At 34.2% G+C, this 15,886-nt stretch overlaps 1 protein-coding gene across 4 annotated transcripts in view; it reads left to right on the top strand.

Moving 5' to 3' along the window:
- LOC118740590 (nesprin-1-like) overlaps positions 1-15,886 on the top strand; it is a 138,935-nt gene that overhangs the window by 45,308 nt on the left and 77,741 nt on the right. For all 4 annotated transcript variants that reach the window (XM_036472188.1, XM_036472190.1, XM_036472187.1 and 1 more), the window contains exon 5: positions 10,759-11,016. In XM_036472188.1, the coding sequence (XP_036328081.1) occupies positions 10,759-11,016 (258 nt within the window). The remainder of the gene's footprint in view (positions 1-10,758; positions 11,017-15,886) is intronic.

Below are 15,886 nucleotides of genomic sequence, written 5' to 3' on the forward strand. Positions count from 1 at the left end.
TAAATGAAACTTTTCTAACAGGTGGCAACTCTTAAGAGAATTAGCCTATTTTCTAATCTAGGTCATAAGCTAGCTGTGTGCAAATTTTCATGCAAATCCAGTCTGTCGTTCCCGCATATTAAATAATTTAACTTTTCTAATATAGCCTATTAACCAATCTGGCTCATAAGCTATCTGCGTACAAAATTTCAAGCAAATCCGTTCAGTCGTTTCCCCGTGATGATTTCCCAAACATCCAAACTTACAAACTTTCAAATTTATAATATTAGTAAGATTTCGAATTTTCAAGGATAAAATTTTAATGGGAAAGTTTCCATACCCATTCGTCCCTGTGCACCAATAAATTTATTTATTTTTTTAGTTCTGTAGGATTTTCTCTTTTATTTGATACCCACATTGTTATTCTACATTTCACTGAAATCTTTTAATCATTTTTTTAATTAATCACATTTTTTAAATTTAAAAAAATCCTGACGTAGAGTGAAAAATTAAAAACGCAGTTTTACTATATTTTGCCCATTTTTTTCGCGAATATATTATGTGTAAAATATACTGTCGCAAATATACTGTAACAAAAATTTGCTCCAGCTTTTGCTGAAAGGTAAACAAAAGCTCTGTGTACATTTTTAATGCATAATTTAAAAAATGCCAAATTTTGAGTTGTGTCAGTTTTGAAGAACGTGTGCGATATGAGAAGTCAATTATTTTAGCAAGCACGCAAGCACGATATACTACCAATTTCGAATAGTCATGGAAAATAAATCCTATTTCGGATGCGTCATTGCGAAGACATGGTAAGCGTCTTGGCGGCTAAAATAAATGCCTTCGCAACATTTATTAGAAAATAATTCTTATTCTGTAGAGAAAACTATTGGCCAATCTAGCAGCATAAATGAAATTCACCTTTATCGATCTGAAGATCATATTCAACAATTTTTATTGAGCTTGAGGCCGTGTTTAATTAAAAACTATTGTGGAAAGGCAACAAAAATTTGATAAAATGGTAGAAGTGATAGCTATTTCGGAAATCACCACATTTCCTCATCAGACTTCTTCAGCGGGATTCGAACCGTTGCCAGTTGCCTACGCACTGTGCTAAGTTCGCCTTAGAAACTGTTGTTGCTTTTTTCCACTTGTTTCATGTGAGCCACCAACTACAGTCAAGCACAGCTAATCCAATGCTATTTAAACTTGATCATGTGGTTGTTGGTTTTTGTTGATAATTCTATTTTTTAGAGTGTTTCATTTTTAGGTGTGCTCGTCCTTAAGTTATTTGTTTTTGTTATTTATGGCCTTATAACAATTATATTCAACAATTTTTATTGAGCTTGAGGCATACGCCTCGGACCAATGTTTTAGTTACAAGACCATAGAAAGAGATTACGCATGCTTGGCAGAGATCTCGCGGGTGAAAATAAGACCATCGGTAAAGCTCATGACATCGAAAGGGATTAGAATTCTTGGCCTATGTGTCAGAAGGATACTCGCTTTATTGGTTTCAACTTAAACTAAAAATTTTGACTTTATGGACTATTTTTGCTTTTAAATGCTCTTTTGCATTGACCAACGCAAAAATTCCCATTAGGTGCCGCGAAGCAAGCGGGCATTGGCTAGTGTATTAGTAAAAACATACTCACATATATACACGGATATGTATGTATGTAAATATTTCCATGAAAGTTAATTTTTTTTTTACTTCAGATAAAATCAAAACTTCTACTAAAGTAAAATCAATTATTTTGGATAAGTCAACATATATAATCCGAGTTAGTATGTTCATATGTATGTATGTCTGCTTGTATTTATATCTGCGTCCAAACCATAGTTAATGTAGTGTGGTATCGCATGTGCCTAACTACTTACATATATGTATACATGTATGTACGTTAGTCCTTTTTAGTTCGTTAATATCATTTCAGCGGTCAGTATATAATTGACATTCGTGTGAACCGGACTTTACCAAAAGCTTCAAATAGAAATAAAAGTCAGTATAAAAGAGAACTAAAAAAACAAAATAATAGAACAGCACTTAATCGAGCGTAAATGTATTTATACACACACTTATTTAATTAAAGTGCATAGGTGCTAGTGTCACGCAATCAATAATTTGTCGTTACCCTGCAGCGGAAATACTAGTACAGAACTAGTGAGTTCACCAGTTTTCGGGAGTCGAATACCGGTACCTTGCAAATCTACCAGCCATGCTTTCTACTGTCGCATTTAACATGGAGTTGTCCTAGGAGGTGACAATTGACGCTGCGTAACTTTTCACTAGTACTTGTAGTAGTAACATGTAACCTGTAACCGAACCACTTTTTTTCGTTGTGCACTTCACAGATACTTTTTCATAATTAAAAAAAACGAAAGTAAAGATTTTAAATTGTATGTTCTGCATAGTGAGATTTGAACTCGAACACTTTCGGCCGCAACTACACTAAGCGAAATAGCTATATGGGCACTCAAACAAATAAGTTTTTTTTTTATAATAAAACAATCATTGTTAGATCTTTTTATCTTTCAACAAAAATTAACAAAACGATAGCAAGAATAAAATATGTTAAAGGTATTACTTCAGCCTTTTATTGTAAAAATTTAAACTTTTTAAAGAGCGTAAAAGGAAATAGATATATGGGACAAAATTAATATTGAATTCATTCTTAAGAAAAAGAATATAAAATAATATTCAATAGCTTGTATGTCCTCCGTTGTTTATTGTGACTGATACTAGCCGGCGTGGCATGGAATTGACGAGTGACTGAAGGACACTTAGGTCGATTTTTGCCCATTCTTCTTGAATAGCTTTTTTGAGCTGCAATAGGGTATCAAATTGGCGTCCACCTTTATAAACTTGTTTGCTAAGAATGCTCCAGAGGTTCCCATTGGATTTAGGTCTGGACTAACTGCAGGCCACTTCAGCACAGGAATATTTTTCGACGCGAAAAACTCCTTTGTACGCTTAGCACTATGGATTGGAGCATTATCCTGTTGATACGTCCAAGACTCACCGTGAAATTCTTCGGCAAAATTCAATAAAACGTCACCCAATACTTCAATGTAATTTTCTGCGTTCATCTTATGAGAAATAAAACAAATTGGCGTCTTGTCGCGGTAGCTAAAAGCAGCCCAGGTCATAAGAGAGCCACCGTGGAAGTTTCGGGAGTGGCGGATTTGTCGAGGCTCACGAATATCTCTCCTATACTTTTGACAACCATCTGGCCCATCGAGATTAAATTTTTTTTCATCGCTAAAAATGATGGATTGCCATTCATCATCCCAGAACTTATGATTATCGGCGAATTCGAGCCGAGCTGCCTTGTGGCGTGGCGTAAGCTTTGGTTTAGCCAGTCGATTTTGGTATTTTAAATTGGAATCTTCACTCAAAATTTGCTGTATTCTTCTCTTCGTAATATTGAGAGAAAGTTCATTTCTAATTTGGTTAGGGCTGATGTTTTTATTGACAACCAACCGTCTTATCTCTCTCTTACACCTGTCGTCAATCTTAGGTTTCGGACCAGTTCTTTTAGTTTTTCCGTACCCATCGGGATTCTTCAAAAAAATTTGGATGGTATTTTTATTTCGTTTTACTTTTAGCGCTATTTTGCGAACTGAGACTCCCGATTCACTATAAGCTAGAATACTAGCGCGCTCCTCAGTAGATAACTGCGTTCCTCTTGGCATAGTGTCCTAAAAGGTTATTTTCCCAGCATGAGCATTATCTATTTCGTAATTAAAACTACTCAACTTTCCTTAAGGAGTCTTTAAAATTGTTAAATTTGTATAAAAATATCACGCAATTTCCACGACAAGAAATAAAGTGTTCACGGACGCGCTTGTTCCTTATAACTATTTCCTTCTAGAAACTCAAATTTCAAGCAAAGCTCAAACGTAACGGAACTTGAAGCGAAAGAGTAAATAATTTAAAACTACCGCTAGTACGTGCATACATTTGTGTGTATTATAAGGCGACTCAAGAAAATAGTATGCAGATATTTTAGAAGAAAAATTAAGAACTTGGTTTGTCCCATATAGCTATTTCGCTTAGTGTAATTCAGCCAGCATCTTTGCGCACTCAGCTACAGGCACAACATGTAAGTGTGCTTTCAAATGTTCGCTTTGAATCAAGCCTGGCGACGATTTGTTCAAATTTAAATTGGTCTTTGCTATTGTCTTTGCTATTTATTTTCCAGTGATCGAACGTACGAAAGCTGCAGCGTGACGTTGTTTGAAATTTTATTATTGGGCTGAGCTGATTCTTGATAATTTTAACAAAATTGTCATTTAAACGCGCTAATTTCAGTCGTTTGTGTATCGATCGATTTGAAATTTTCACACAATAAACTACAAACTATTCCAAAGAATTTAAGTTTAACACCACTTCTTAATACTTACTACAAATAAAACTACACGTTTATAACTTTTTTATGAGAATTAAGAGGGTGTTTGTTTTCAAATGCAAAAGTTGTGTTATAAAATTTGAAATAAATTTTTTGTTTTAAAACAGTGTTGTAGATGACTATGTAGGGAAGTTTTTGCGAAAGTTTCAAAATTAAACATCAAGTAGTTGCAAAGTTGTAACAATATTATTATGACTCACACGGTTAGCAGATTAGCGCGCTGCGCTCTAAAAGGCTTTTTAACTCGGAAAAGTAAAAAAGTCCGTTTTTATTAGTGATTTATATGTAAAAAGACTTGGTCTTTCGATTGAGATAACTAAAAACAATATTAAAAATTACCATAGTTCAGAAAAATTACAAATAAATTTTCGTTCAGGATTTTCACCATGAAAATGGGAAAATTTTGGAAAACGCATAGTGCCATCGCATAGCCCGTATAAAAATCTATAGAAATCATAGTTTTCGAATTATTTTTCCTATTTTCTGTCTGCTTCGCAGCTAGTCGAAAAGTAACTTGTTTTGCACCGCTCAGGGCGCTGGGACATTTGACGTGAATTGCCCCCAAAATAATTTAAGAAATAGTAGTTATGTAAAAAGGGGTATTACATATGTATTGCTTTATTTTGGTACTTATCAGTCCGATATTTGCTAGGTGGTCACACGAGGGAAACAGAACATATATAAGTATGAAAAATTTATTATTTGTATTTAAATGATAAATAACAAAATGCTTTATGTAATAAGGGAGCACTATTATATTAAAACGGCCAATAACCTTTAGAAAGTGCAATATGTAACCAATAGCTCGATTTATTATTACCTGGAGCATAACATGCAATTGGAACTAGTAATGTAACTAGTACGAAAGCGACAATTGTCTCCGAACCCGCTGCAGGGTATTGATCTCCATATTCCCTTCAACTCAACTCTAACTCAGTCACTCATACGCCGTGCCGACCATTAGGAAAGAATTCTATGTACAATGTGTGTTTGCAGCTGAAGTAACCCTGATACAAAAAAGAAGGTAGTTTCAATAAACAACTTTTGGCGGATAATAAATTTTTTTGAAGTTTCATAAATTGTGAGTATTATCATCGGCCTTGCCACTTTGATAATATTAAAACAATAAATCTGAGTATTTTCCTTCCCATATTTATACCAATGTTGTAATATTTCAAATCAAAAACCATTATCAGTGCTTGGTACTTCTTTTACTTACGTAGCTCGCACTATTTTTTATTCAAAATATATAAAATATAGACTATTAAAGAAGACTTCATCGTAATTGTTCTTTTTATATTATAATAAAAACCACGCGCGCATTATGCTGTTATTTTTTCGTTTTCTTATTTTGAATGCAATCATGCGATCTAAAAATCTAATTCTTAAGAATGTTCCTCCCAAATAAAACCTTTTTATATTTTGGTTTAAATTTACTTTTAATTTTCTCATCAGATTTTGCAACAAATTAGCTTTCACAAATTTTGAACTTAAAGTTTCTAATGTATGCAAAAAACCTGAAGTCGGCTTAAACAGACCACCCTCCAATAAACAATTAACATATCGTCGTATAAAGTACAAAACCGCGTATCAACAAAATGCAAAACTGCGTATGTGAAGTTGCATAAATTATTTCCTAGAGAGTAAAAACACTCATCGTTGCCTTAATATAGAAAGGCCCTATCTCACATCGTCGCTGAAATGCACAAAGCCGTAACTAACTAAAATCTTTTATTGCATAAAACGATTTGGGGCCACATAATGCGATCAAATGCATCATTATCAATTAAAACGTAAATTTTCGATTTTTAGTTAGTTACGGCTTTTTGTATATCAGCGACGATGTCAGATAGGGCCTTTCTATATTAAGGTAGCGTCATATTTCAAAATTATTATCTTTTTTATAAATCAATCGCATTTCTTGCTAGCATATTTCTGGACGGATGGATAAGGCTCGAGCCAAGAGCTTGTGTGAGAAAATCCAATTTTTGGCAAAAAATGTTAGTTACGCGGTTTTGCAGAACGACGATACGCGGTTTTGTACTTTAATACTACGTTCAAATTGAGGAGCTAAACATGTTAAATGGGCTTGAACCAGTTAAATGAACAAAAGAAGTTCATAAACTATTTACATCCCATGCAATTGTTGTTGGAAAATTTAACCGGTTAAATCTTTAACTCGTTTGAAAACCAGTTCAGCGCAGAGTTGTATCAGAAAGCTTTCTGCTCCGGCCAATCAGAAAGACCCAAAGCTTTCATTTGACACGCCAACGTTCAAAAAATTTATATTCAGGAAATTATTAAAAATTAAAAATTATCAAAAAATATCATAATTGTATGCATGTCTGCCTGTCTAAAAAGAGGCCCAGGCGGTAATTAGATATTTCCCATGAGGTCTCATCGTACGCAGAGATAAATAGTGCATACGAACTAAACATTTTGAAGTCTCTAAGTTATCCGTATGCGTTAATATCAAGAAGCAGACATTCGCACAAAACAAATTGAAACACAAAGACTTTATTTTGAATATTTGTTTCGAATTGTTATTGGTAATCAAACAACCGTCAAGGTTAACTCCAAATGTTCAATGTGGACGATTGTGTTTTCCAAAAAGCTCTTTTTCATTTAACAAGTTAAACGGGGCCAATTTGAACGTAGTATAAACGACGATATGTAAGTATAATTTTGATCACTTTCCTCATGCGTTCTGAACCCTAGTCATCAACCCCATTTTCGAAATTATGTAGGCGGTATAATTTTAAAGTCCATCATATTCCACATCTTTGAATGTACAGATAAAATCTTCTGCTTTCAAAAAAATATTTTTTCTAGTGATCAAGTAGCATGAATTTGATGAAATGTCATAATTTTATTAAAAGTCAAATGGTTAACAACAACAACGAATGTCATTAAATGGAACTACCTTCTTTTTTGTATCATGGAAGTAGGGTTGCCAGACGGCCTGGACTCGCCTGGATTGTACAGATATTTTACTATGTGTCCAGAGTCCAGATATTTTAAAATTTGTCCAGATATTTCTATTTTTTCCTTTTTTAAGGATATTTAAAAAAAAATGTTGGTGCTAAAGGAAACAAATACCAAACTCTGTACGGAGTTCATTTTCGGTATTGAGTACTTCTTATGTACAAGTACTTGTTAGTAGTAGTAGTAGTAGTAATAGTCGTAGTAGTAGTAGTCAGTATCGATACTTTTAAGAATCGGGTACTGTCGATACTTTTCAGCATCGAGTACTGAGTACTTTTGGAATCGATACTGCCCAACACTACTCTGAACATCAGCTGCTTATATTAAATCGAATTTTGCAAGTAAGCAGGTAAGTTATAAAATTATGGAAATATTTGAACTATTTGTTAATAGTAAGTGTTTCATATGTAGTAAAAATGCCAGAAAGCAGCGATGAAGAGCAGCCATCAAAAAATAAGAGAAGAATGGTAACATTTTCAGACAGTTGGACAAATATTCCAGAATATTCTGACTGGCTTCAGAAGATTGATGAACAAACAGCACGGTGCACATATTGCGTAGTAAGCTTTTCAATAAAATATGAAGGTCTTAGTGCATTAAGAAAACACTTTCAATCAAAAAAGCACCAAACTATAAAATCGGCGAAACAAATCGCTGGCTCTCTAAGCAAATTTACTACAAAATCGCAAACGCCGGCAAGAAACTTAGCTGCACGAGCTGAAGTAGCATCGGTTTTTCATAATGTAATTCATGGTTTAAGTTACAATAGTCTTGACTGCCATTTGAAAGTTTCTCGCAATATATTTTGTGATAGTAAAATTGCTGGGGATATGTCATGTGGTCGTACAAAAGCTGCAGCTATAGCACGAAACGTATTAGCACCATACGCTCAACAACAAATTGTGATTGCTATGCAGAAGAATGTTTATTTTTCCATAGGCAATGATGCTTCAAGTATTGGAAATAAAAAGCTATATGCTTTGACTGTCCAGTATTTCGATTCGAACAGTGGAATATGTAAAAAACTTTTAGATTTTTACGAAGATTTTGATGGAAAATCGATTGCCATATTTGAAAATATAAAGCGAATAATTGAAAGCAATGGCCTGGAAATACAAAAAATATCATCTTTTAGTGCAGATAATGCGGCAGTCAACTACGGCATCAACAATTCCGTTTATCAGAAACTCAGTGGACTTAACAAACAAATATTGAAAGCAAATTGCAACTGCCACGTTATAAATAATTGTGTGAAATTTGCAATAAATGCTTTATCTGTTGATATTGAAAATATAGTGATCAAAATATTTAATGAATTTAGCAGTTCGGCGTTAGCTTCGGAAAAGTTAAAACAGTGCTTCGAATTCGCTAATTTGCAATACAAGGCTCTTCTTCGTCATGTACCAACTCGATGGCTTTCCCTGTTTCCTGCCATAGAACGCCTCATTTTAAACTGGCCAGCAGTCAAAAGGTACTTTCTTCTAAAGGGCAAAAAAGCTACACGAAAGGAATTATGGGACTTTGTTTCTAAAAATTTGCCAGAGTCAGAAGTTATAAGTGAGAACGAGGAATGTTTTCAAGAGGGACTTTCAGAAGCATATTTATATTTTCTACACCATATGTTACCAGATTTTCAGACATCGGTGTTGGCGCTAGAAAGCGACAGTTCTACAATTGTTGATGTAGATCATATAATGCGAAAATTACTGAACACGTTGCAAAGCAAGCTGAAAGATAAATACTTTGGCAGCAAAACAAAGTCAATTTTGGCAAAACTCCCACAAAACGAAAGAAATATTTTCAAAGAAGAAGCTGAAAACTTTTTAAAAGCTGCGATTGATTACTTAACGACTCATTATGATTTCAGTGATAACTCAATAAAAAAAATACTTATCTTTGTTAAGCTTAAAAGAAAACTTAATTTCTTGGGATGAAGTAGAAATGGTGATAGCTGCTTTAAACTTAAAAAATGAATTACATATTGACGTCTTATATACGGATTACTGTTCCCTAAGAAGTGTGTACGATGCAATACCAAAGAATGTACCAAATGACCAAATATGGGCATCGTTTTTTCGTTCCGTAAAAGACGAAGAAATGAAGAATTTGAAAAAGTTCATAGCATTTATATATTCCATACCATTGAGTAATGCCTTTTGTGAGAAGGTTTTCAGTATTTTAAATGACTTATATTCCAAAGATCGTAACAAAATGGCTATTGATTTAATTAAAGCTGAATTAGTTATACGATTAAATATAGATGAAAATTGTAAAACGTTCATCGAATTTTTAAATCGAGAAGATAGTACAAAACTATTGGAAGCTGCTCAAAATAACACAAAATATTTATGGAACTGAAATTCTTAAGTTTGTGTTTTTGTAATACTTGTCCGAATTCTTTTCTACAGATACATAATTTATTGTTAAAAATGTATTTGAATATGTACATGTATGTATGTATGTATTTGTAGAAAACTATATATTTTTTTTATATAAATAGCAAATGTATACCATAATGAATTTTTATGTTTTTGTTTGATTTTGAATAAAAAAATTTTTATTTTTTTTACTACACAATTGTTTTATTTTGAGTTTTTAAATTGTACAGAAAAGTCCAGATATTTTTTTTTAAAGTTCAGATAATCCTCGATTGCAATCTGGCAACCCTACATGGAAGTAACTATTGCGCTTCCGAATGAAAAATAGTATTTGACACATTTGCTAACAATACAAATGTTTGCATATATGCATTGGCAGAGAATTATACTAAGCATGTGCTTAGGTAACTACATATGTATGTGAAAAGGTAGATTTATGCATACATATTTACAATATGAAGTGTCTGCGAAAGTGAACGAAGAAGAATGTCAATGTACGCGCGCGCAAAATAGCCACTAGAGGCACGTACATACTCATAAGACAATCGCAAAGACAGGAATTTAAAATTGGACCAGACAGTGTGTGCTAAATGCATTATAAAATAAAGAAGTGAGCACAGAAGTGCGACTGCTAGCATATATACATACATACATACATACACGCATATGTTTATGCTGCCAAGTATTATAAAAACTATGCTATAAGTAGCAGTCACTTTCTTGGACAGGAATTAGATGAGTAACTCGTGTGCTAAATAATTAATTTAAAGCACCGCATGTAAGCGCAAGAGTAAGTAAGTATACAGAGGTGCATAGACGAGTACATAGTACATACAAATGTACTATATACCTTTAGAAATTTTAAAGATTGCTAATATACTCGTACATATAAAAAATCGCTGCACTTTTAAGTTGTCTCGCATTTCCGCTGCATATTTTTGCCAACAAGTACTTAGTTCTAATTTATTTTCTTTCTTTTTTCTGCCCTTCTCTCCATACAGGTTTGCCAGGATAATTTGAATTCACAAACAGATCGTTTGTCCGAGCTGCGCGATATCGTTACGAAATTAGCCGCTGATATTGGTTTGGATGCCTCTGGCCTCATGCAAGGTGAATTGGATGCTTTAGGCCAACGCTTGCAAGATTGCAAGGAGGCCATTACAACATTGGCGAATGTGGCGGAAGCCAAGGATAAAGAACGCAAGGCAATCGAGGAGAATGTGCAACAAACGAAAGCGTACTTGAATAATGTGCAGAAGGTGAGTTGCAATGGAGTTTAGCGAAAAAAAATACTATTGTACATATTAACATTAGGGTGCATCACTCTCCATACAAAAAAAAAAAAATCGGTACTGTTTTTCCATCGGTCCATCGCCAAAATATTTCGAAAAAATACTAAGGTTTACATGAGCTGAACCGATAAGAAAATATATAAAAAATTCAAGTTTTTTTGTATATAAAATTAGTTTTTTGTTGTTGTTAATTTCTGTCCTAACAACAATTTATTTAGAAAATTTTTTTATTGAAATTGATGCCATAAATTATTGTTGTTTTTGCACAAAACGTCTCGTTAATAACGGCCTCAAGCTCAATAAAATTTTTTCAATAAAAATAAATTCGATAAATAGAAAAGTTTACGCTTAAAGGGTCTACATAAAAATGTTAAAAAATAACGAGATTTTCGTAGGTATCTTCACCTAAATCTTAATATTTTTTCGAAATAATTTGGCGAAAGTCTTGAAATATAATATATCTTATAATTCCGATGCAAAACCAGTAACAGTTGTTTGTGATCCATCCTAATGTACGTACATAAACTATAGTATATGCTGCATATATTTAACTAAGTTATGCTCATGTGCAAAACTGTACATATATTCACACATATTTATACAATTTGCTGTTAATTGCCGCTACGCATGCCACGAAATGTTTATTCATGTGGCAGCGAAATATTTCGCAGGTTGCCTATGTAAATATGAATGTGTACAACACTCAGGAATAAGTTTATTAAATGTTTCAGCAATTATTTAGTGATATCAAAAAGTTTTCATTGTTTCTCCTTCCGAGTTTCAATCATTGATTTCATTAATTTGTTAGCGGATTTCTTCGTGAAGAGCGTGCACACCCATGTATAAAAATGTTTGTACATACTTGTGCATGAAAGTATACAAAATTTTACGGCTCTAGGCAAGCCCACGGCATAAAATTGGAAAACACGCGTGTCTGATGTGTTCTCTTACAACAAAATTATTTGAAATGAGACACCAATATTTAACACGAAACAATCAGTAAATTAATTGAAGAAACCAATAAAACTTGTTAAGGCAAGCCAGTTGTCAGATTTTCGTTTTAATGCGCTTTACAATCGAGTTTGATACAAATATTTTTAATAAAAAAAAAAAACCCAAAATTCCTCAAAGCCAACTAAAGACTGTAATATTTTCTGTGGAAATTAGAAGGCAGCATTAGCAATTAACTGCGAGTGCAGAGGACCTACATAGTTATCGTCATTACATGAGTTAGTCTTAGCTAAATGAGCGAGATGCTCGGGATGGCATTAAAAGTTTAGATACTTAAATCCTTCTTCACTTGGTCCTTCCAGTTTGTTCGCGGGTGCCCTTGCTTGCAGAGCTGCTCGTCCAATGTTACGAAGTGACAAAGCCAGCGCAGTCGTGGTTGAAAAGCTGGCACATTTCAACATTCCATCTTCTGCGGTACCCATCATCCACGCAAAAACGGCCATCGATTTTGGGTAGAAGTGCTCGAAAGCCCAAGGACCTTCTCATTTTTGTTTCTGCGCCATGTTAAAGAACATTCATGATGAGAGCTGCATAGAGCTTAATTTTTGTCGGTCGAGAAGGGATTTTGTTTTCAATTGCTCACCGAGCCCATAGTGGCACCTGATGGCAAAAGCTATTCTTGGCTTAATCTCCAGGCTGATATTATTGCTGGTACATTTTTGGGATCCCTGGTAGCAAAAGTCCATCAGTACTTTAAACTTATAACTGCCAGCAGTGTATGCCACCACTTGAAAACTTTTTGTATGTGCTTTTCTAATTTCATCTGCTTGTATGAGCGTTTTGTTTTTTTTTCTTGTATATCGACTGCTGAGTGGAAGATCGACCTATCTCGTCAGTCATTTCGAAAACGCCCGATCTCAAAACACTTTTCAAGAACGCCCTATTTTAGAATTTTATTGAAAAACACTGTATTTCAGAATTAGATTCAAAAAATACCCTATCTCACTTCAAAATGTATTGAAAATGTGCTGATATAGGGCATTTTCGAATCGGCAGCTGAGATAGAGCGTTTTTTAAACGAATTCTGAAATAGGGTCTTCTTCAACCAAATTCTGAAATAGGACTTTTTTAAAAATTTTCTGAGATAGGGCGTTTTCGAACTAGCTCCCCAGATAGGTCGATCCTCCACTCAGCAGTCGATATGGTATCGCTGCGTTCAGGAAATTAAAACTGCACGAATCGCCTTGTCTAAAACCTCCTTCTCCATTTGAAGAGTACTGATGGTTGTGCTCAGTTTCATTCTAAATAGGCGCATAAGTTATGCGGGGTCTCCAAATTTAGAGATGGCATCAAAGAGGCTGGCTCTCTTCATGCTTTCAAAGGTCTGAATCCCGGAAAAAGATTTGACGAGCTTTGAAACTCTGGCCAATTGTTGATGTTGCATGCGCGAAGCGAAGCTGATATGGTCCAATCAGTTCATTTCTAAAGAGCTAGTGACGAGGAACGTACATATGTACGTAGATATGTTGTATATGCAACAATATTAAGCAGGCTTATCCCACGCAAACAGCTTGATATCCCTTCTTGTGGATAGCTGATGTTATGCGGGGTTTGCTGTTAAGCCATCTTGGTCTGGAGGAGGTGGACGCAAGCTTCATCCCCATAGCGCCATCAGTGTCGCTATTAAAAAGCGTCCCCCCATTTAATAAGTGTACAAGGAGTTCTGTTACCAGATTTACATTTTCCTCTTTTCAGGAACTAACTCCGGTCTTGAAACCATTTGGTTCTTCCCTTACTTTCTGATAGAGTTTTCCGGCTATACCCGTATTCCCGCCTGTCAGCAACTCAAGCTCTTCGCATTTAGGTATCTTTCTTCTTCCTCGTGAATAGACGACATTTCTCCCTTCTCTTTTCCCGGTATTGCTCAAGTGATCAGTGGTCACGCAAATCGTTTTGTGTATGCCCCGATGCCGGTATCTTATAAATTCTGCTAACTAACATGCATCGTGCCGCGACGGAGTCGATCAGCCCCTCTCCATTGCCTGGAGTTTTCTGGTGAAAGCTGAAGTTTCCGACTGCACGATCACCCTGAAGTTAAAGTCGTCAATAACAATAAAAATTGTTTTTGGTTTTTTCGGCCACCCACAATTCCATTTCTTTCCATTCCAAGGCTTGGAAACATAAGAACTCTGTTTCACACGCTTCACTGGTTGGGTCCGGTAATTAGAGAGTACGAAAAATTATTCTCTCATAAATGTCAAAATCTGTCCAAAGTATGAAATCAGCCGATTCAAATGTTTTTGTTGTTGCTACTTAAAATGCAAGAAAATGCTACGCACTTTTACTCAAATGTGAAATCAATATTGGTTAATTAAATTTAATTTCATCATGTGATCATTTTAAGAAGAAAGGCAAATACATTCGACTATAAAGTATGCGCCAATCTTATCTTTCCAAAATCACAAAATCGGGCACAAAAAAGAAGACATTTATTAACCAAATGTGGGCATCCGCGGAACTCCGCGGCTCATTTTCAAACAAAAATTTGTTAAGAGAGTTTGAGACTTAAACTAAAAGGTTTGTTTACAAGTTCGAAGTTTCCCGCATGAGGGTGGAAATTAAAATTGAAAAAAAAGAACATTTAATGTAGGTTATTGGATTTGAAAATATAAATACATACACATACACTCACGGAAAAAAGTAATGGTGCAGATAATTTTCCACAATATATAAAAAAAAATTTTTATAATAAAAAAAAGGTTTTACTGCAACAAAAAACATAAAAATATAATTTCTAAACTTTGTACAAAACTAAGGAAAATTCAATAAATTTCCATGCCAATTTTCAACTTTTTAATCAGACTTTTCGAAATTTCCTCGAGTATGCAGTTTTGTAGCAAGTAACTTTTAGTGCAATAAAGTGCCACTTTTAAGTATTTAGGAATTACCGCCGATTTTTGGGAATATTTCTACATAAATTTTCGAAAACACCTTTAACAAAAAAAAATTCTCAAAATTCAACGCGATTATTTAGCATTTTCAAACTTGTTTTTTTATGGGCCACAAAACTGCATACTCTAAAAAATCTGATAAAAAAGTGGAAAATTTTAGTGCAATAAAGTGCCACTTTTAAGTAGCTAATAGCGTTTTCTTTTCTCGAAAAAAGGCTGCACTTATTCTGCCTTGTGCTAGCGCTGTCACATTTTCATGTTCTTTTCTCAGCCCTTTCACAAGGCGTCGTGTTCTTTTCTCAGCAGGTTGCGCTCTGATCCGGCGAAAGTGCTGCCTTTTCTGCCCTCAAATAAACGTGAGGGTGGGAGTTGCATGGTAGATTTTTAATTTAATCTTGTAAAAATGCAATTATTTTCCCTATCAGAAATAAGTGTTTTGCTTTAAAATTGTTAAAGACTTACAGGCCAAGTGAATAATTCAGCTTTATTAAGTTCTATAAATAAATTGTGATGGAGTAGTATATTTTCTGTTTCATTCTCATATAAAGAGCGCAACATTTTCTCAGGTTTCAGGGCAACGCAAAGCAAGAGTTCCCATATAAAAGGGCAGAACCTTTTTTGAGAAAAGAAAACGCTATAAGACTTGCCGTTGGTTTTTGGGCAATTTTTTTACGAGTTTTCTTCCATATAAAAAAAATTCGAAAACAACTTCAACAAAAAAAAAAAAAAATTCTTATAGTCAACGCGATTTGTTTAGCAATTTCAATATGCATTTTTAATGCGCACAAGACTGCATATTAAAAAAATTCTAAAAAGTCTGCTTAAAGAGTGGAAAATTTGTTGAACTTTCCTGAGTTTAGCTTAAAGTTTAGGGTTTATATTTTTATATTTTTTTGTAGTACTGTGAACCATATAAAATTCAATTAAAACCGTTG

This window comes from Rhagoletis pomonella, unplaced genomic scaffold (genome assembly GCF_013731165.1).
Source record: "Rhagoletis pomonella isolate Grant_MI unplaced genomic scaffold, Rhpom_1.0 Rhpom_scaffold_00006, whole genome shotgun sequence".
Lineage (NCBI taxonomy): Eukaryota > Metazoa > Arthropoda > Insecta > Diptera > Tephritidae > Rhagoletis > Rhagoletis pomonella.